Source organism: Miscanthus floridulus, chromosome 12, assembly GCF_019320115.1.
Source record: "Miscanthus floridulus cultivar M001 chromosome 12, ASM1932011v1, whole genome shotgun sequence".
NCBI classification, from domain to species: Eukaryota; Viridiplantae; Streptophyta; class Magnoliopsida; order Poales; family Poaceae; genus Miscanthus; species Miscanthus floridulus.
In genome coordinates this window covers 62,723,272-62,744,416 of record NC_089591.1, presented here as the reverse complement: position 1 = coordinate 62,744,416, position 21,145 = coordinate 62,723,272, and the positions used below count along the sequence as shown (strand labels likewise).

Here is a 21,145-nt window from a genome sequence, read left to right as displayed (position 1 = left end):
ACGTGGCCCCTACTGCCCCCTTTGCACCCACATTCCACGGCATTTAGGGTTAGGGTTCATGGGTGTACGCATGGTGGGTAGCCCGTCCTGCGTTCGCAAGCGCCGTGTCCTCATTCGCGGGCTTCTGGGGCGGCCGTATTCAGCCACGTACGTGAGTGCGTCCTTTGACGCGGCGGCTGTAAGCCCGTAATCCTGTTTGTGGCCGCTGCCCGCATAGAAACGAGAAGCTAGTGATTGGTTGTGTACGTCCTTGTTCATTTTTTAATTTACTTCACAATTTTTTCTAGTGATCCGTACGTTAGCTAAAAAAATATACGTAAATTACAGAAAATACTGTGTATCATTAGAAATATGTGTCTGATTTTTTTACATTTCCCCCCATTCATGAGCTATCAGAAAAAATGCAAGTTAGCATCTATCAACATACATACAGATAAAAAATCATATGCCGATGGCTACTATCACTGCCTCGCCATAAGCTCTGAACAAGTCTGAGCTGGCTGCTGCTTTTCATCCCCCCATATTTTGGTTCTGGCTCCGCCACTAATGGTTGCTCACTTTATCTCCATCCGTTTTTTGCTTCGTAGGATTCTGATGTAGTAGGTGGCGTCAATCAATTGAGGTCACAATGGCAAGCAGTGATTGCCCGCCTTGGTAAGTGTTTCCAACTTAAGCTGTGCAGTGGGTTGGATACTCTCTGACTCTGTATTTCATTCATTGTGGTTGATTATGCCAGGATCGATCCTGGCTCTGCATTTAGATTAGTTTTTAAAGTCGCTAAATATGTTGCTAATGGTGAGTATGGCCTAGTCGAGATGGCAGAGCAGCAACACGACTTATGGTTTGACAGGAACAGTGAGTATACCCTGGCTTTGTTTCATGAGGATTTAGCCATTAGGATTATATGGGGGCCATCTCAAACACTTTCAATGCGGGTTCTTGACCAAGATACTGGGTCTGAGTGGAAGATTAGGAGGGATGAGCATTTGCAGCAGATGGTTAAGGACAGATGGGATGAGAGGATGGCTTTCATTGCAGTAGATGTTGTGAGCAAAGGTGGATGTACAGACAAAGGCAGTTCTACAGCAAGATGTGTCTCTAGTGTCACCAATGGGTCTCATGTTGAACCAAGTCATGTGCCTGATGATGCTAAGGGGTGTGGTGATACTTGCAGATCCCCACCAGCACCCCCACTCCCTACTGAACAGCCTGTAGCAGTTGATTGGAATACACTAACCATACAAGAGAATCCTGATGATGATGGCTTAGCTACATAACTTGTTGATGAGGAACAGGTATTTGAGGCAATGGGATTCAAGGAAGTAGAGGCACAAGAAGCCGACAGAAAAGAGGTTCCCATTCCAGTTATCACAGCAGAGATGCAAGCAGATATGAATGAAGCAGCTGTCAATGTTGATGACACAATTGATGCAGAGCCAATGTATGAATGGGATAGGGACAATCCAGATATGAGTGTTAGCACATGCTATCCCAGCATGGATGAGTTTAGGCTAGCTATCAGGCAGCATGCTATAAGAAAGGAGTTTGAGCTTGATACTGAGCATTCAGACAAAGAAAGGTTCAGGGGTAAATGTGCTGCTCTAGGCTGTCCATGGTTTATTAGAGCTAGAACCCAGCACGATGACAGTGTCAGGGTATAAGTTCTGAATTGTTTATGAACCTGTTGTTTTTTATTTTATAACTGTTACTTTCTGCATTTTACTCCTTTTTTGTGTTTGCTGCCTTGTTTTGTTCTGATGTTTTGTTCTGTTTACAAAATGCAGATACAAATCAATAAGGGGTCCATAAATGTCCATCTACAAAAAGGGTTGTGAACAAGATGGCATCTATAAGCTAGGTGGCAGAGAGAGCAATTCCATTGCTAAAGAAGAAGCCATCAATGGGGGCTACAGAAGTAAAAAAGGAGTTGAAGTACAAATATGGCATTGAAATCCCCTACCAGATAGTGTACAATGGGACAAAGAGAGCATCAGACAAGCTATTTGGTAAGTGGAGTGATTCTTTCAATTGGTTGTATAGATTCAAGGTAGAGATAGAATTGAGATCACCTGGTACTGTGGTAGAGATAGACACTATCACTGATGAGGATGGTAAAGTTAGGTTTAGCAGATTTTTCTGTGCATTCAAAGCTAGTATAGATGGATTTGTGAATGGCTGCAGGCCTTATATCAGTGTAGACTCCACAGCTCTGAATGGCACGTGGAATAGCCACATGCCTACAGCATTAGCATTAGATGGCCACAACTGGATGTTTCCTGTGGCCTTTGGTTTTTTTAACTCTGAGACAAAGGATAACTGGGTCTGGTTTATGGAACAACTTAGAAAATCCATAGGACCCATGGAAAAGCTTGCTATCTGCACTGATGCATGCAAGGGGTTAGAGTCAGCAGTTAAAATAGTGTTTCCACAGGCTGAGATGAGAGAATGTTTTAGGCACCTAATGGAAAACATGAAGAAGTACTACAATGGTGATGTGTATGGGAAGAATATGTGGCTTGCAGCAAGAGCTTATTCAGCACACAAGTTCAAGTTCTTTTTTGACAAGGTCTTGGCAGCCAGTCCAGATGTGCAGAAATGGCTGACAGAGCACCATCCCTTTCTGTGGGCAAGAAGTAAATTATATGATGACATCAAATGTGACTACATCAACAATAATTTAGCAGAATCTTAAAATGCTTGGATCAAAGAACACAAGGACCTGCCTGTGCATATGATGGCTGATGCTATTAGAGAGAAGATCATGGTTTTGTTTGCCAGAAGGAGAAAGATTTCTATAGCCCTGTCTCCTGGTATATTGCATGATGTCATCCATCAACTTAATGCAGCATCAAGAGGTCTAGGACACTTGAACATTTCCAGTGGCCACCCTAATCAAGCTGAGGTTACAAAGGTCTACAAGGATGAAGAAGTTCGAAGACATGTTGTGTATTTATCTCAGAAAATATACACATGTAGACAGTGGCAGATAAGTGGTAAATCATATCCACATGCCTTGACTGTGATTACCAGCATGAGGCAACCTGACATGGGAGCATTTGTACACCACTACTACTCAATGCAAAAGTTTCAAGCAGCAGTGGCCTGAGGTGGACAAGGGCTTCAGGTTGTACCCTCCAGCACAGAAAAAGAGAGAAGCAGGTAGGCTGAGGAAGAATAGGATTAAATCAGCAAGGGAGGCAGGTGGAAAAGCTACTAGGCAAGTCAAGTGCCCTAACCGCAATGGGTATGGTCATAGGGGTGGTAGCTGGAAATGTTCCCTCACTGGAACCAAGAAAATGTGATTTCTTAACTCATGTATTTAATTTGTTTACTAGCTGTTGTAATTACTAACTTGTTTTGTTATTGCTGCAGGAAAAGAATCAAGAAGAGTAATGTTCAGGTTGGAAGGAAGAAAGCAAACAAAGATGCTGCTGGTGATGAAGCAGTCACTCCAAGAACCAGAAGAGCACTAGCAAGGGAAGCTGCAGCAAAAGCAAGGAGGGATGTTGAAGAAGCTGAACTCAAGGCTACAACAGCAAGACAAGCAGCAGAAGCAGCAGCTAGGGAAAAAATTGAGGCTACAAGAAATGAGTTATCTGCAACTCATGCACGGGAAGATGTCCGGGAAGCCTTGGCTTTAGAAGTTGATGTCCTAGAAACTACAAAAGCTAGGAGGTATGCTATTGAGTCTACAGCTAGGAGTTCATGCCCCTTGTTGTACTATGACTTTTATTGTTTTGAATAGGAACCTATTCTCAGAAGATGAACTGCAAATTGAGCCTGTCAAAAAAATGACACCTAGGAAGAAGAAGTTGGCAAAGAAAGTGAGGAAGAACTGGGAACTTAAGATGAACCGGAACATTGCTTTTATTTTGCTAAGAGCTTAGAACTCTTGATAATATGTGTAATTGGCCAGAACTTTATTTTGCATGGCCTTCTATTGTAATCAAATGGGCATAACTATCAACACGCTGTCGTGTGTAATGGGCAAAGGCCAAAAACTCTATATGTATGGCTACAATGTGCCCCTATTTGATTGTCAGAAACAAGTACTTTATATAGTGATCTTAATTTTTCCATAGCTGATGTGCCTATCTTATTTGGTTGTCATATGTGATACTATGTAATGTGCCTCTATTACTTTGCATAGACACAATGTTTCGCCTCCTCTCATTTTAGATGGCCACAATTTGCCTCTCTTAATTAGCATGGCCAGAATGTTCTTATTTTTTTATTGCCATATGATTCATTCAAACACAGACAATATGACAGTTTCAGGTCTGGGGGAAACAGAATGGGCGAGCGAGCGCCTGGGCCAACCAGTTTTTCCGTCTTTGAGCGGGCGAGCAAATGGGCAGGGGCAGTCAAGTCTTTTTGTAGGGCACTGCTGACTGTGATATGTCGCCGTTGCGTGCCAGATGAGTAAATATGACAAAATAAAAACACACAATTTTTAAAGATGCTAAATCTGTAAGAGCTGTCGTAAGAACAAGAAACGAATGAGTCGCGATCTTAATAACGGTGAATATGTAAAATTTCCGGCTTCACGGAGGGCCAGCAAAGGAGGAGTTAGCCTATAGCCAGTAGCCACCGCCGCGGTGCACGCGCTCCCACCATTTTGCCCTCAAACTCAGAGAAAATTCAAGCTCAAACTCGTGCTGTCGTTCACCTCCCCTCCCCCAGGATCCCAAGTTGAGGAAGCAGGAGATGGGAAGAGACGGGAAGGAGACTAGGCGCCGGAGCCGCAAGAGATCCCGCGACGCCTCCCCCTCCCCCTCCTCGGATTCCGACTCCCCTTCCTCCGCGTCCTCCCCGAGCAGCAGCCCCGAGCGACGGAGCCGCAGCAGTAAGCGGAGTAGATCATCCTCGTCGCACTGCCACCGCCACCGCCACCGCCACAGCCGCAAGGACAGCGGCCGGTCGCGGAGCTCCCGCGACGAGGACCGCCGCCGGCGGCATCGGAGAAGACGGGACCAGGAGAGAAAACGGCACGGTGGGGATGGTGGCGGGTCCTCCGACACCCAATCGTCGGAGGAGGATAGGGCGGAGGAGGCACGGAAGATCGTCCGAGATATCCTCAGGGAATTGCCGGCCGTAGCCGAAGAGCTTCGCCAGGTAGGGTTTCTTATCTTTCTTTTTTTTTAGCCTACAGTTGTAGTTTCGGAAAGTTGAACAACGGGCCATGTCTGGACTTCCACAATTACAGTGCTAGAAAATCTGTAAAACACAGTTACTTCATACGCTTATGCTGAAATTTGGCTGATGCTGAAACGTTGGGAGAGGAAAACACTGTCTGAATAAGCTTAAGCGAACAGGGCGATGTGAAGGCAATGAAAAGTAGTTCTGAATAACTCTGCATCCATAGATAACCCACATATACTACATGTGAAGGCGATGATTTTTTATTATGTTCTGTCTCTGGTATTTTATATGTGGAAGCCTGTCAGTAGCTATAAGATGAAGGATAATAGGTTGTTTCACTCTACGGAAATGCAGTGAGTCTGAAATGATTCCTCGTTCCATACAAAGTGCCATAGAAGCTTGTTGATATGTCATGCAAAGTAGAGCTCCTCCTGCTTCTGATTCTCTGTGAGAAATGATTTTCTGAGAGAAGTGATTCTCTTGGATTCTCTGAGAAAAACTATAGATCAAAAGTGATTCTTTGCGAGAAGTGAATCAGGAGAAGCTAATTTTTTCAGCTCCTAGCCTCCTAGTTCAATTCAGGGAAATCATCCTAAGATAAACTATAATTTTTGTTTTGTATTTTTTATGCTTGGTTGATGTACTTATAATCAAGAACCAAAACGCATGGCATAATGTTCAGTATGAAAGATATAATGATAATGAATATATTGGCAGTTGCAACTGCTACTTTTGAATCATGTATGTAGGCTGAGTTAATTCAACTTGTGCCTCCTGAAATTAATGTGGATGTATATTTCTTACTAACTTTCATTGCAGAGTTATTTCAACTCTGCCATTTCAACCAGCAGTTGTCATGCTGAAAATCAGCAACAGCAACTGTGACTTGCAGAGTTACCCTTTATCTTTGTGATCAATTTGCATGACGAAAATTTGAGCTTCTTTCTTGGTGCATATTTTTGTTTTATACATTGAGTTACATCTTTGAAAGTTTAATAAAATTTTATATTTATACTGCCTTTTTAGGCTTCCAATTGGCATAATATAATATTGATGTTACATTATTACTTAATAGCATGATATATTCATGTATTGGATATGTATAGAAGTGGCTGTATGTGTTCTGAATAGCACTTGTATTCATTATTAGAGCTCTAGGCCCAAATATATACAGGTGCAGTTATTAGCAAATATGCACAAAACCCCTTATACAATGGGGAAATACAAATATTTATAAGACATCTAACAGTATGAAACATTATTCTAGCTATTATCTTCATACTTACTGTTTTCTATGGACTATGGTGGCTTCATTTCTCCAAAAGTATTGGGTACATTAACTCTTCAATTTTTAATATGCCACTGAAAATAGAATGTAAAATCTGCAGTCTGTTTGTGCTGTAATTTTATTTTTTCTGAATATATTTAATGTGTATATCTGTACCACATGCATTTTAGTGTGACTTTCATGTTCTGTGTCCTTAAGATAGCTCATGACATGTGAACTTTCAGCTTCTCCAAATGGTAGACAGTGGTGAAGGCATTGATATTTCTGGAATTTCCGACAAGCCATTGGTGAAGCGCTTGAAGAAACTTTTCCGATCTCTGAGACTGAAAGAAAGTGCTAGTGGGGCTTACTTGCTGCCTCCAAAAAATGTTCCTACACTTGATATTGTTGGATCATTACTATTAACAAGTTCCAAACTTTCAGACAACAAAAGTGGAAAGACAGTATCACCAAATAGAGAAGAACTACCACAGGCTAACTTTGATGTGCAAAATAAAGATAAAGATGATACTATTTCCGAAGAGCCGAAAGTTATTGATGTGGAAGAGGAACCTCCTAAAAGAAGGTAACACTTGGGTGTCACAATTTGTTCTGCTGCAGTATTCCCAATAAATTTCATTGCATACCTGTAAATATGATAGAAGTATTCTTGGCCATATACTTGTTTGGTTAGATAGTTGCATCAGTTGTGTCCTTCATTCATTACTTTAGGCTAACAACAGTACATGAGCTTTTCAATTACTGAATGTTAATGTCTGCTTCACTATAATGCCAGAGTATCCCACATTCCCACTATTAGCATATATTCTTGATGCTGGTATTCAGGAGCATTAATATCTTAATAACTCATGGCAAGGACATGATCATATCCCACTGAACGAAACCTAGTGAGACAGGTGGGTGTCAACTGGGTTATGAGGATTCGTCTCCACTTGCCCCTCCCATGAGGGGCTATGATGAACCTTGCCACCGTGCATCATGGCCCTCCTGTCCGTCCCCATCTAGCGAGTTTGTGGATAGCAAATAGGAGCTCTATTTTTGCCTCCCCCCCCATAGTTAGCTTCCTAAAACTCGAAAATCGGGGGGGGGGGGGGGGGGGGGGGGGGGGGGGATCGCGCGAAAACCACCAGGACAGACCCCATCCCCATCCGTTGGCTGTCTCTAGTCATTGCCCTAGAGCCCTATCCCCAGCCATTTCTCTGTGTTCCACACCAGGGCCAAGCGCTGCCAGGCTTTGATCTCCGTCTCGTCCCATGCTAGGGCCAAGCGCCACCAAGCCTTGACCTCCCTCGTCTCGTGTGGTCGCGCCATTAAGCTACTGTAGGCTACATCAGGACCGAGCCTGCCCACGAAGAGCAGTCTTCATGCCCCATGCGCTTCATGCTTCCAAGCATGGCACGATAATCGTGGCAGTCATAGCCATATCAAACCTGCATAGTGATCGACGAGGTCTTTATGCCCCCATGATTGATTCAAGTTGCGTTTGTAGGTTGCTTGTTTTTTTTTCTCGAACACGTTTGTAGGTTGCTTGTTTGAGGTTGAGCTCTCGTGAGTAGTGAGTTGCTGTGAGTTCTTCGATGAATTCTGCACATGCGGCGTAGTTAAAGTATATTGCTGCTGTGTTTTCTCTTGACATAACTATTCTAGGTTCTAATGTTCTTGATTAGTAAGTTTGGCGTTATGCTGTCTAGTGTGGCCGTGTGTTTATGGAATGCCTCATTTCCTTCTCAAATTTGTTACCCGACACAACATGATTCTTTTTTTGTCTGATTACTGCCCAACTTGTTACCCAATTTAATGTTTTGCTCTGTGCAGGATAATCGGTCCTGCAATGCCATCTCGTGAATTACTGGCTGCAGCAGCTGAAATGACAGAGGCTCTTAGGTGCCGGTAATGATTTATTCTTGTTTTTAGTCTGATATGTTTAGCCTAGATTCATGTGTCAAACAATGGTTAGACAAAATTTCATTCATTTAATGTTCTAACCAGGGATGCTGAACTGGAAGCCGATGATGATTTGCTCATAGGCCCCCCACCGCCAGCTGTAGTTGCTGAAGCTGCATCTGCAAATGAAGCTGAGCGATTTGAAGAGGTACAGTGTCAGTAATGATATTCCACCATTAATAATTTTGGAGCAATGCAGTACCAAGTACCTATGTTATTTTAAAGTTCATCCATGCTTGTGCTGTTCACTTTCTGAGTTATCTTTACTGTTTGCAATTTTCGCAGCAGTTGTGTATGTAAGCTGTCGACCTTGTCTGTCATCAATAATCCTGATTGATTTTGTGTAGCAACAGTATAATGTGTCCTCATTGATCCTTGCTATGTGCTTTTCTTATTTACCTTGCAATCAGCTAGTCTCTGCTGCCTATGGGGTCAATTTGTTATTCTGGATGATAACACATATATTTTAATATTTGATCCTTGGCACAAATTGCGGAGTAATATGTGTCACTCACTTTGCTTGTATAACTGCAATCGACATTATAAACAACTTTCAGGTCCTGTTCGGATACTTTGGGATTAGGATCCAAAAGATTTTGTGTGCACAACTTTGATTGATTAGAAAAGTTCTTTCTTGTAGTTTGTTTCTGTCACTTTCAATAAACATTTAATGGACAACATGATTATTTTCTGAATTCTTATTTTCTTTTTCAATTAAATATCTGGTTTTGCTTTAATATGTTCCAGCAATTTGTTGACCTTTCTTTTGGATGTTTTTGGTAGGTTACTCGAATATTGGCAGCTGACACAAATTCACCTTATGATGTTCTGGGGGTAAATTGGAAGATGTCAACTGATAACATGAAGAAAAGGTGGTGATTTGTATGCTCTTCATTTTCACAGCTAATTTGTTTTAATAATAAAATTGTTTCCTCAAACCTTACTGTAAAGATAATAGAATGGTTCATGTAGTATTTATTCTGTAGGTTGTTGGGAGTTGGGCTATTGTTGACAAAAATAGTGAAAATGCGTAGCAGTACCTTTTAGGCTTTTACAGGTCTTGCAACCTACAAGTGCCCGTGAAGAAAGTGGCTCCATTTTGTTATCTGTCATAAACCTATCACATCATGCTACATTAGTTATGTTTTTCTTTTCTGTTTTCTGCTTAAGTGACTAATCCTCCTATCTTATACTTGTAGGTATTGGAAGTTGTCTCTTTTAGTGCACCCGGACAAATGTCCTCATCCTTCAGCACAAGAGGCATTCGTGAAATTAAATAATGCCTTCAAAGACTTACAAGACCCTGATAAGGTACATGAGTTTTCCACGCACTGAAACTAGGTTCATCTTTCTTTCAAAGTTCACTTACAGAATTTTGCCAAGTACAGAACCACTATTACATTTGTCTTATTTGGAGAAAATAATACATTTATATTGTGGCCATTAAAGAAGATACTATATTGAAGAGAGAAAAAAATTGATGAAATTTCCAGCTTAGTTTGTCTCTCTTTTCGTTGATTAGTAAAATCCAACGTCCTCCCCCTCCCTCCCTCAATGTAGCTTACATTTTTATTTCTGGCATTTTCTTGATTTGCAGAGAGGTGCAATAGACGAGAAGATAAAAAAGAAAGAGGAGATGGAACAATTTGAGGTAAACTTCTGTAGAATATATATTGCTTACTGATTGATCAGAATGAAACAGATAAGTATTTATTCTGTTTATCCCATTTCTCTACTTTTTAGATTGAGCTTAAAGCAATGCGTGAGGCTGCGGAATGGAGACGGTTACAAGGTAAATTATTGCAATATCAAGAGCAATATTCCAAAATAAATTTAGATATAATTTGATGCTATGTACTGTATCGTGTAGCAACATTCTTTTTGGGGTCCAAATTTCAATCTACAGTTGTACTTTATATGACGAAGATCTAACTGCCTGCTATGAATTACTATCCAGAATATCACTTAGGCGAACAACACAACATTATCAAATTAACTATCATAATAACAAAAATGATTTTTTTGTCTCTAATTACATACTAGCTTCCAAATCAAACACTGTTGAATGGACCTCTGGCTTGTCCATAAAGCTTGAATTATAAGATAAAGCAAATTTCACATACTATGCTCCATGCGCATGCTGTGATTGTGTTGACTATAATAGTTATGTGTACTTTAGCCCTGTGCACTAATACACGTTAACCACCGTAAGATGTTGTAACCTCTTTTTCATTTTTTTGTCTGCTTGTGCGCCCAGATTTGATGTACGTGATTTCATTGATTATTATATTTTTGTTCAAAGTTTATCATAGCTGGTAATTGTGAAGATATTGAATGTCAAGGATAAATATGATGTCATCCTCTTTTTGCTTGCAGGTGTATCACTTGCAGGTGATGATGAACTTTTATCAGGTCCAAAAGAGTCACAGGCACCTAAGAGAGATGAATGGATGACCACATTGCCACCTGAGAGAAAAGTAAATGATAGAAATATTTACTTGTGTAATTTTTTTTTATCTACAATCCACCAAAGTATGCTTACTTTATTGTGATATCTTATATGTATGTAATTTTTTTCTTGTCACAGGCAGGAGTGCCGATGCATTCAACTAAATCATTTAGTATGAATGGTAAAGAAGGACGTGGAGACACAAGTGTCTGGACTGATACCCCTCTTGATAGAGCACAAAAAGCACAACAAAGGTATGCTTACTGATTTTTTTCCCCTCAAATTACGCAGGAGAGCTCTGTGTCATTTCACTATTAGAGAAAAAAAAGTACAAGAGCAAGGTGAAAACAGCCCCCCCAAAAACACACGCCACACAAACCCGGTTGTCTACAAACCACGTGCTGCTGACTAAAGAACACAACCAATGGGATCATACTGCCAACCAGAAAAGGCACCAAGAGCTACATTCATCAGTGACCTTGTGCAGAAGACTCTGAATATTAGCGGAAGCTCCCTCAAACACACAAGCATTCCTAAATTTTCGTACTTCCCAGGCCACCAAAATAATAAGGGAATTAAGCCCCTTGCGCGTCTCCTTGGGGAGTTTCTGATGGTGTTCTCCCACCATCTGAAGAAATGAGTTGCATCAGCTGGAGGTGCCAAAGTCGCCATGGAAAGTTTCTGAAACACCAAAGTCCAAACCTGCTGGGTAAACACACAAGTGATTAGGATGTGCTGGATTGTCTCAGCCTGATCACAAAATGGGCAAGCAGGCTGGTGGGGCTGCCTGCGCTTGGCGTTGATAGTTCCCAAGACAAAGGCAGTGTAGGTCAACTTGCTAGAGTAGGATCCAGATTTTGTAAGCTTCCAATGGTGCTGATGAGGGACACTCAGTTGCAAAACCACACCGCTCACCAAATCCAGAAAGCAAGGGAATTGCGCAGGAATAGTAGATTGATTATGAGGAGGCAATAGTACAGTCATATATAGGCAAGTATTGTCCTATGGTTTTTTTGGTTAATAGAATCTGGGCCAACCACGGGCATCCTTGCCTTAACAGATCATCAATCAACCTTACAGATCACGCACGGGTGCAAGGCCCAAAGGGCCAACCGAACTAAGTCCCTCCCTAGCTGTCTAACACTTATGAAGCAGTTTAGTTCTTTTTATGATAGTTTGTTCAATATTTTTCATGCCTGCTAGTGCAGTGGCAATACTGGTAAAGAGAATTAATGGGCATCAGCACAGGACAAAAAGCCCACATAGCAGTAGAGTTGGCAATAATGCATTGCAACCTACATGTAGAGCCATCACACTAAGCAATATTCAAATTCCACTTCCATCTAGAAGTTGTCTAAATCAACTTTACTTTTAGCAATGAGGAAAAATGCAACATATCACACAAACATGCAGCAACTGGGCACCGAGGCAAAAATAGTGGCATTTCTGTATGATGTGGTTGCAGTCCTTGAACAACCTGAAGGCTGCTACTATTTTAATGACTGGTTCCTCCTTGAAACTAGATAAAACCTAGTTGGAATTTTGAACTTTGAAGAATTTCCAGCAGTAGGCTAACACCAGGAGCGAGAAGTTCCTTCCAGGTTAAAACTAGTTAAAGGCATGAGTGTTACAAGTTTTGTAGAACATTGGTTTGCATATGTAGTTATTTCACTTAAATATTATAGGCTTGCACATTATTGCGTCAATATGCATACTATTAATTATTCTAAAGCTCGGAATTATTTTTAATAACAAATCATGAAAATTAAATCATCCTTTTGTAAATCAAGCTTTCGTTGATCATTGTGAGTTAAGCAGGATTGAAATTAGTGTTTCCATGTATTGTCACTTATGTATACCATGCTATAATATTTCAATGGTCGAACGGTAGAAATATAATGGCAGTAGTAATTACATAATGCCTTTTGCTCTTATGACAATGAAAGCGTAAGTGCATGGATTAGATGTCACAAACTTAATATAAACCAGCTGATTGGAAACTGTTTTCATTGCCAACTAATTAAACTCATGGAATCTTGCCATCATTGTTTGAGTCAGCAGGCAAACAACATTGTAATGGAGGCATCAGTTTGCTTTGCTATTAAAGTATAAAATAGATGTGCCATATTACTGACATTTCCATTTGTAGTACACGATGTCCCATTGCATCTTTAAATAATACCAATACCAATGTACATGGGCTAATGGATTACACTCTCTTGCAGCTATCTAGAAGCCTACAATAAGACAAAGGCGATTGCAATAGGCGATGATGTAAAGAGCAAAAACCCGGATGCTTCAATTGTAGATAAGTACAATACCTCCAAAAGATCAGTGTCTCTTGTGCAGAAGCACCGAGAGAGTAAAAAGGAGAAAAAGAAACAAATGCAGCACGAGAAAGAAGAATGGGAGGGAAACCACCCATGGAAGCCATGGGACCGGGAGAAGGATCTGACTGCTGGGCGCCAAAAGGTAGCCTTAGACCCAGAGAACATGTCACAAGGATTAACTTCCCGTTTCGCATCTGGTTCTGTTCAGAGGAACTTCCTGTAAGCAGTATGGAAAGATACTCCTTGAGCATGGCCTAATCGATGATTAATATACAGTTACATCCTTGTCGCCTGTCGGCAGATGGCAAAGATATTACTGACACGTAAAAACGAGTTATGTTATCAAGGACAATCATCCTGTAAGTTGGTGCTTGTTATGTTCATTTTCTCAGTGTATTATCTGGCGAGCTAAAATGGTGTCATAGTTTGTTCGAACTATACAATAACTTTTTCAATAGGCCTTAGAATTGTAATTTCATTTTAATGATGCTAAAATGTCTAGGTTATTGGGTTGTTACCATGGGCCTTTTTGTTTCCCTTTCTTTATTGTGCGAAAAATGGTCATGGCTTTTCGGATGGTCTCTGATGGTTCATGATCCACTTGGATACAATACATACCCTGTTACTTTCATTCAGGCAGACTGCTTCTATAAACTTGGATTTGTAAAGTTTACTCAGTGATGTGACATCAACATGTACATTTTATGCCTAGTTTATGCCTAATTATACCTAAATATACTGATAGGGTAACGCCTACTTAAGTCTTCTAATTACGAGACTTGATTAGATTGTTTAGCGTTAGTACTGAGGTCCTTCCACTACGAGATTCAAACTCTGAGCGTTTCTTCGACAGTCCCAAGTCAGATAGCTTTTATGGTTCCTTCGTCAATATTATGTATTCCAGAATTTACAAATTAGTCAATTTAGCTATAACCTACTCCACTGCGCTACCATTAGGAAGGGCTGTTGGCTCCCCTGCAGCTGTAGTTGTGCAAGGGGCCAAATGCAGAGTAGACTCATCTGAGGAAAGAGCTAAAGGGTCATCCAAAATCCAAATGGGCTTAACCCGCTGTGGAGTATTTACAATTTATAAGGGACAAGCTTAGAGATAAACAATAGAAGAAAAAGCTTCAGTGTAAGGTATAGGTGAAACGTGCACTGCAATAGTTAGAACAACTATTTATAACAACATCCTTGGCTTCCATTGAGTTTATCCATTACTAGGTTCCCTGCGCTCGGCCTTTTGTTTTCATCCATTGACACACGCATCAGACCAATTTTACTGCAGTTTCTGAATTGGGAGAAGCAGTCATCTTTTAACATAATCTGGAGGTGGCAACTTTTTGGAACGGTTTAGCTTCTTTTGTCAGGAAAAATAATGACGAGAAATAACAATTAATCTATAAGTGATATTAGAATCGATAAATTTCTTCCTAACAGGCCAACATCTGTATCCACCATTGTCACCCTACACTCACTTTCGTCCGAAGTCATGACCCATGTGCCTAACCGGCCAATATCTGTATCCACCATCGTCACCCTACACTCACTTTTGTCCGGAGTCATAACCCGTGTACATTTGTATGCTCCGCTGTCTCTTTGTGGGCTCACACGGTGCCGGCCCATTCAAACCCTGCATTCAATGACCGCTCCTACTCTTTCGTCTGTTGTTTATCTCTTAACCTCAACATATGGGCCCCACTGAGATGGGTCTCGCATGGTACATTAGGGTTTAGGACCTGGCCTCTAGTATCGTTATATAAAAAAGTAAGCAAAATCCCCAATTTTTCTAAAGAATCTGAACTCCGCTATCCTTGCATAAAACAGTAAGTAAAATCCCTAATTTTTTCAAAGAATCCCAACTGAAGAAATTCCCCAAGGGCCCAAACTGAAGCCTAGATCACAAACCTTTGATCCTGTTCCTGCCTCAATCAATAGCCCACCATGCCACGGCATTATCCACGATGCAAAGATATCATAACACTCCCTTCGTTTTTTTTATGTCGTATTAGCTTTGTTTTAAGTCAAACATTTAAATCTTTGACCATTGATTCTAAAAAATATATATAGGTTCATGATATAAGATTTATGTTGTCGGTGTTTTGGACCGGGGGGTCCTCAATCGACTAGTGAAAGTGTACTGCGTGTCCCTAATCCTGAATGGTGATGCAAACAGGCACAAGGTTTATACTGGTTCAGGCAATAGGTGCCCTATGTCCAGTCTGAGAGAGCGATCTTGTATTCTTTGCACCGAGGTGCTTGTAGTAGGGGCTTACAAGCTGGACGAGAGAGGGAGCTAGCCCTAGGTCTCTGTGAATTGCAGTGTGGGTTGTTTGAGATGTTGATCTCCTGCAGTGAAGGAGTGTGTATTATAGAGTGTTGTGCGTTGCTTGCATGGGTGTCTCCCTATGCGTTGCTTGCACACCGTCTCCTCCCCTTAGAAGCAGTCCTGGTCACTCCCTTTTATAGTCGAAGGGAGGCACAGGGGCGGTACATGTATTTGCTACGTGGCGTTCTTCGGCAGGGGCGGCATGTCCGAGCCCTGCAGCTCATCACTGTGGCGGCGTGGTTGGTAGAGCGGTCTTGTCCTCCGTGTGCTGGAGCGACGCGCCGGTCACGCCCGATCCTATGCGACGTGGGAGCTCCTGTGGTGGCAGGCGCGCCTTCTTCTGTTGGAGGCATACTGGTCACTGTATGTTTAACCGGCACGGAGTGCCGAGGCTGGGTTGATGCGATGGCGCGGGTACGCTGACTCTGAGGCTATAGGAGCTAGGCCCTGTGCATGACGTGGGAGCTCCTGCAGCCTGACACAGGGCATGGCGCGTACTGCGGGCGACGTACCGGTCCCAGAGCGCTGACAACATAGAGAGCCAAGGCCCAGTCGATGCAGAGGCTGGACCGTCGTGGGGGCTCAGTGGGCGCAAGTCCTGAGGCTACAGGAGCCCGGAAGCGAGTAGCCGAGGCTCGAAGGGAGCAGTTGGCCTTGCATGTCATTTCTGAGGCTACAGGGACCCGGACGTGACTTTCCATGCCTGAGCAGGGGTTAAGCAGCATAGCGTGGCATGGGTGTCCGTCGTGGGCATAGTGCCAAGCACAGCGGCCGGTAACCCCCGCCCCGTCCCGTCTCGAATGGCATGGGGTCGATGTGACTCCCATCTCGTCGGCCACTCCGCTGTACCGTGTTGTCGTGTGGCTGACGTCGCGGGAGTGGTTGAACGTGTTAGTTGGATGTGACGTCTCATCAGAGAAGTCAGTCAAGGCGGCGGTGACGGGGTTGATGCTAAGCCAGAGAACCGGTACCTTGTCCGAGGCCTTGCGGCGCGGGGCCTTGGGCGAGTCAGAGAATCGGTACCTCGTCCGAGGCCTTGTGGTGTGGGGCCTCAGGCGAGTCAGAGAACTGGTACCTCATTCGAGGTCGTGCAGCGCGGGGCCTCGGGCGAGTCAGAGAACCAGTACCTCGTCCGAGGCCTCGTGGTTTCGTTCTGGGCCGAGCCCACTTCGGGTGAGCCTAGATATTGTTCGAGGTGGGCCGGGCGGTCCAGCGGGGCCTCGGATGTGGCGGGTTTGCCTACGGTTGTATTTTGGTTTCATTATTTATAAGGTCTAAATAATTTTTTTGGTTCTTGCTTAGGGTACCCCTTTTTATGGTATCCGACAGTAGCCCTCGAGCCTCGGGGGGAGTGCGAGCACTCTCCCTAAGGTTTTGATGAGACTTGGCTCGCAGCAGCTCCTATAGGGATTGTGTTTTGTGCTCGAGGCTTTGGTGGGTGCGCATGAGCGCACCCGCCGGGTGTAGCCCCCAAGGCCCTGGAGGAGTGGATTTACTCCTCCAGGGGCTTTTTCATGTTGAGTAAGGGGTTTTATCATGTTTGCCGAGCCCCTAAGTGCGAGTTCGGGTCGCTGGGCCTCGGCTTGGTTGCAGGAAGAGCCCCTGAGCCTCTGCTCGAAGCAAGAGGGCAATCAGGAGTCTCCCTGTCTTTTTTATGCGGCCCTCGCGCATCCTTTTCATTCAGAAGGAGGGGTGGAGTATGCTAGGCTACCCTTAGTGGGCGAGCAGTGATACCTCCGGTGAGTTGTTACCGAGTAAGTCCAAGTGGAGGCCCGTGCCCCATTCGATAGGGATCGGCTAACGGTCCAGAGACGCGCTCCAAAAGTACCAAAAGGGCTTCTCTAGTGGGTCCTAGGGCCGTTCAATTGGCCCCGGGGGCTTGGTGCCTCTCTACGGTGGGATCTCATTCAGAGACCTCCCTACCGGTCTCGGACACGACTTAGGACATCCCAAACAATTGCTTGCTTGGGCCTCAGCCATGTACGGGCTCGCCCATAGTCATCCCTGACTCTGTTTGTCCTAGGGCGGCTGTCGAGACCCTCGGGGGCCCAGCCTTCGAACCCTTGGACCGTAACGGGCTCAGTGCCCAGTTCCTTAGTCTGAAAGGCTGAGCCTCCGAGTGCGAGTTTGGGTCGCTGGGCTTTGGCTTGGTTGCAGAAAGAGCCCTCGAGCCTCTGCTCGGAGCAAGAGGGCGATCAGGAGTTTCTCTGTCTTTTTTATGCGGCTCTCGCGCATCCTTTTTGCTCGGAAGGAGGGGTGGAGTATGCCAGGCTACCCTCGGCGAGCGAGCAGTGACACCTCCGATGAGCTGTTATCAGGTAAGTCCAAGTGGAGGCCCATGCCCCATTCGATAGGGGTCGGCTAGCGGTCCAAAGATGCGCTCCAAAAGTACCAGAGGGCTTCTCTAGTGGGTCCCAGGGCCATTCGATTGGCCATAGGGGCTCGGTGCCTCCCTATGGTGGGATCCCATTCAGAGACCTCCCTGCCGGTCTTGGACATGACTTAGGGCATCCCAAGCAACTGCTTGCTTGGGCCTCGGCCATGTACGGGCTCGCCCTTAGTCATCCCTGACTCTGTTTGTCCTGGGGCGGCTGTCGAGACCCTCGAGGGCCCAGCCTTCGAATCCCTGGACCGTAACGGGCTCGGTGCCTAGTTCCTCGCACTACGCCAGCATCGACCTCGAGGCCATCAGCGACGGTTACGTCATGGCCGAGGATGATGAGAAGGCTGAGGAGGAGGTCCTAAAGCTAGTGGAGGCGGCTGAGACCCCTGGCATGGCGCTGGCCCGGCTGTTCGAAGAGGAGGTGGTTCCTCCTACGCCGACCGCCGACGCTGGCGACCCTGGGTTTTGATCTGGGCCAAAGGGGCCATGTAAATAGATTAGGACTTACATCATTGTACCATAACGCTTGTGGCCATCGAGGCCTTTATAGTACTTGTGTATATATGTTTTTAACCATTTTCTATTATATTTCTGAGCCTCTGCCCTCTATCTCGTTCTTGGACAAATGCAAAAAACTTCTTCGGAACCAAAGCTGCCCTTTGAGCGAAAGGTGGTGAGGGAGTTGCCGTAGCCTAGAGGCGTAGGCCGTTCTCATGGCTCGGCCGGCCTTTTGGCCTCGAGACAAACTTTTGGTCCTTAGGTTTTTTACGATCATTTTGTCAGGGTATGCGATAGAGTTTTGGCGTAATTTTTTTTCGAAGAACGACTAAAAATGGTGTCTGGGGCTTAGGGGGGTTCCCCCTTCTAGCCCCCGAGGGAGGCTCGGTTCTGCAGGGGCAGAGCCAAGTTGGGTTCGAGTCCCATGGTGGGCACCTCTACAGAGGTAGAGCCAAGTCTCCCTTATAGCGTTATTGTAACGCCGAGCCCCTATCGATAGGCTCGAGGGGTTTCTCGAAAAATTATAACAACTAAAGAACGCTTCTTTATTGTATTTCGAAAAACAATGTATAGAATGCTTGGGAATTTAAGGGTAGAAGCGACATAGCTGTTCTATGTTCTAAGCGTTGGTGAGGATTTCGCCCTTCTCGTTGGCTAGCTTGTAGGTCCCAGGCTTTAGTACTTGGGCGACGATGTACGGCCCCCCCCATGACGGGGTCAGCTTGTGGTGGCCCTTATTGCTCTGCCTCAGTCTCAGCGCTAGGTCACCCACATTCAGGTCTCGGCTTCGAATGCGTCGGGCTTGGTAGCGTCGTAGGGCTTGCTGGTACTTGGCCGAGTGTAGCAGCGCGATGTCTCGAGCTTCCTCCAGTTGGTCGAGGGCGTCCTCACGGGCTCTGCGTGAGTGGAAGCATAGGCGACGGTGGCATTGGTCAACCCGAAGGGGTACGGGGATGGTGTCGTCGCCGGGCTCCACTCCGCCGGAGCTGGCTCCTCAGGAGGTGGCAGGGCAGAGCTTGATGATAGGGCATCGCTGCGCGCCACCAGCGTCTTTCCCTTGTCGAGGCTTAAGCTAGACATGTCCTCAGCCAGGGACTCTATGCCAACGGCCGGGTATGGGATACTGGCGGAGCACGGATCATCGCCTTGAACTTACGCGGTGTCGGGGTGGTCCCACCCATGTCGCGCCTAGCGAGCACGACGAGAGCGGTGGCCTGGGCGCCGCTTGCGCCTGGGCTGCTGGTGCGTGATGTCGTCATCGGTCGATAGGGCTCTGGGTGGGAGGAGTACCATGTCATACTCATATCCTAGAGACATGAACTCTAGGCTCCCAAACCAGATCATCGTGCCGAGACGCAGTGGTCGCATGGGGTCTGCCATCCGGAATCTGTTGGGATGACTAAGCTGACACATAGTAGAGCCCCTACCTGGCGCGCAAACTGTCGGTGTTTTGGACCAGGGGGTCCTCAACCGACTAGTGAAAGTGTACTGCGTGTCCCAAATCCTGGATGGTGATGCAAAGAGGCACAAGGTTTATACTGGTTCAGGCAATAAGTGCCCTACGTCCAGTCTAAGAGAGCGATGTTGTATTCTTTGCACCGAGGTGCTTGTAGTAGGGGCTTACAAGCTGGGTGAGAGAAGGAGCTAGCCCCAGGTCTCTGTGAATTACAGTGTGAGTTGTTTGAGATGTTGATCTCCTGCAGTGAAGGAGTGTGTTTGTTACAGAGTGTTGTGCGTTGCTTGCACGGGTGTCTCCCTGTGCATTGCTTGCACGGGTGTCTCCCTGTGCGTTGCTTGCACACTGTCTCCTCCCCTTAGAAGCGGCCCTGGTCACTCCCTTTTATAGTCGAAGGGAGGCACAGGGGCGGTGCATGTATTTGCTACGTGGCGTTCTTCAGCAGGGGCGGCATGTCCGAGCCCTGCAGCTCGTCACTATGGCGGCGTGGTCGGTGGAGCGGTCTTGTCCTCCATGCGCTGGAGCGACGCGCCGGTCATGCCCGATCCCGTGCGACGTGGGAGCTCCTGTGGTGGCAGGCGCGCCTTCTTCTGTTGGAGGCGTGCTGGTCACTGTATGTTTGACCGGCGTGGAGTGCCAAGGCCGGGTTGATGCGATGGCGCGGGTACGCTGATTCCGAGGCTACAGGAGCTAGGCCCTATGCACGACGTGGGAGCTCCTGTAGCCCGACGCAGGGCATGGCGCGTACTGCAGGCGACGTGCCGGTCCTAGAGCGCTGACAACGTAGAGAGCCGAGGCCCAGCCGATGCAGAGGCTGGACCGTCGTGGGGGGCTCGACGGGCGCGAGTCCCAAGGCTACAGGAGCCCGAAAGCGGGTAGCCGAGGCTCGAAGGGAGCAGTTGGCCTTGCACGTCGTTTCCGAGGCTACAGGGACCCGGACGTGACTTTCCATGCCTGAGCAGGGGTTAGGCAGCACAGCGCGGCACGGGTGTCCGTCGTGGGCACAGTGCCGAGCACAGCGACTGGTAACGCCCGCCCCGTCCCGTCTCGAATGGCATGGGGTCGATGTGACTCCTGTCTCGTCGGCCACTCCGCTGTACCGTGCCGTCGTGCGGCTGACATCGCGGGAGTGGTTGAACGTGTTAGTTGGATGTGACGTCTCGTCAGAGAAGTTGGTCAAGGCGGCGGTGACGGGGTTGATGTCGAGCCGGAGAACCGGTACCTCGTCCGAGACCTTGCAGCGTGGGGCCTCAGGTGAGTCGGAGAACCGGTACCTCGTCCGAGGCCTTGCGGCGCGGGGCCTCGGGCGAGTCGGAGAACTGGTAC

At 45.8% G+C, this 21,145-nt stretch overlaps 2 protein-coding genes across 3 annotated transcripts; both read left to right on the top strand.

The window, feature by feature from the left end:
- The first annotated feature begins 1,900 nt into the window (after positions 1 to 1,900).
- Positions 1,901 to 3,887, top strand: LOC136495984 (uncharacterized). Its single transcript, XM_066491745.1, has 4 exons — positions 1,901 to 2,633; positions 2,847 to 2,946; positions 3,373 to 3,675; positions 3,746 to 3,887. Exons 1-4 carry the CDS (start codon positions 1,901 to 1,903, stop codon positions 3,885 to 3,887), a joined length of 1,278 nt encoding a protein of 425 aa, XP_066347842.1.
- A 641-nt stretch (positions 3,888 to 4,528) lies between these two features.
- On the top strand, positions 4,529 to 13,784 carry LOC136496334 (uncharacterized). 2 transcript variants are annotated; one of them, XM_066491987.1, is made up of 11 exons: positions 4,529 to 5,115; positions 6,655 to 6,995; positions 8,246 to 8,314; positions 8,420 to 8,522; positions 9,158 to 9,246; positions 9,574 to 9,685; positions 9,972 to 10,025; positions 10,118 to 10,166; positions 10,751 to 10,851; positions 10,962 to 11,077; positions 13,049 to 13,784. In XM_066491987.1, exons 1-11 carry the CDS (start codon positions 4,708 to 4,710, stop codon positions 13,374 to 13,376), a joined length of 1,770 nt encoding a protein of 589 aa, XP_066348084.1. In that variant the 5' UTR covers positions 4,529 to 4,707; the 3' UTR covers positions 13,377 to 13,784. The 2 variants fall into 2 exon arrangements, with proteins under 2 accessions (XP_066348084.1, XP_066348083.1); XM_066491986.1 differs by having other exon boundaries at positions 8,246 to 8,320.
- Positions 13,785 to 21,145: the final 7,361 nt, after the last annotated feature.

Excerpts from the sequence above, each read along its gene's own strand:
- LOC136495984 (XM_066491745.1), top strand. The coding sequence starts at position 1,901 with ATGGGGGCTACAGAAGTAAAAAAGGAGTTGAAGTACAAATATGGCATT. Across the intron at positions 2,634-2,846 it reads TCCCTTTCTGTGGGCAAGAA|CATCAAGAGGTCTAGGACAC; the intron begins GTAAATTATATG and ends AACTTAATGCAG. Across the intron at positions 2,947-3,372 it reads GAAGTTCGAAGACATGTTGT|GAAAAGAATCAAGAAGAGTA; the intron begins GTATTTATCTCA and ends TTATTGCTGCAG.
- LOC136496334 (XM_066491986.1), top strand. The coding sequence starts at position 4,708 with ATGGGAAGAGACGGGAAGGAGACTAGGCGCCGGAGCCGCAAGAGATCC. Across the intron at positions 5,116-6,654 it reads TAGCCGAAGAGCTTCGCCAG|CTTCTCCAAATGGTAGACAG; the intron begins GTAGGGTTTCTT and ends GTGAACTTTCAG. Across the intron at positions 10,026-10,117 it reads AGGAGATGGAACAATTTGAG|ATTGAGCTTAAAGCAATGCG; the intron begins GTAAACTTCTGT and ends TCTACTTTTTAG.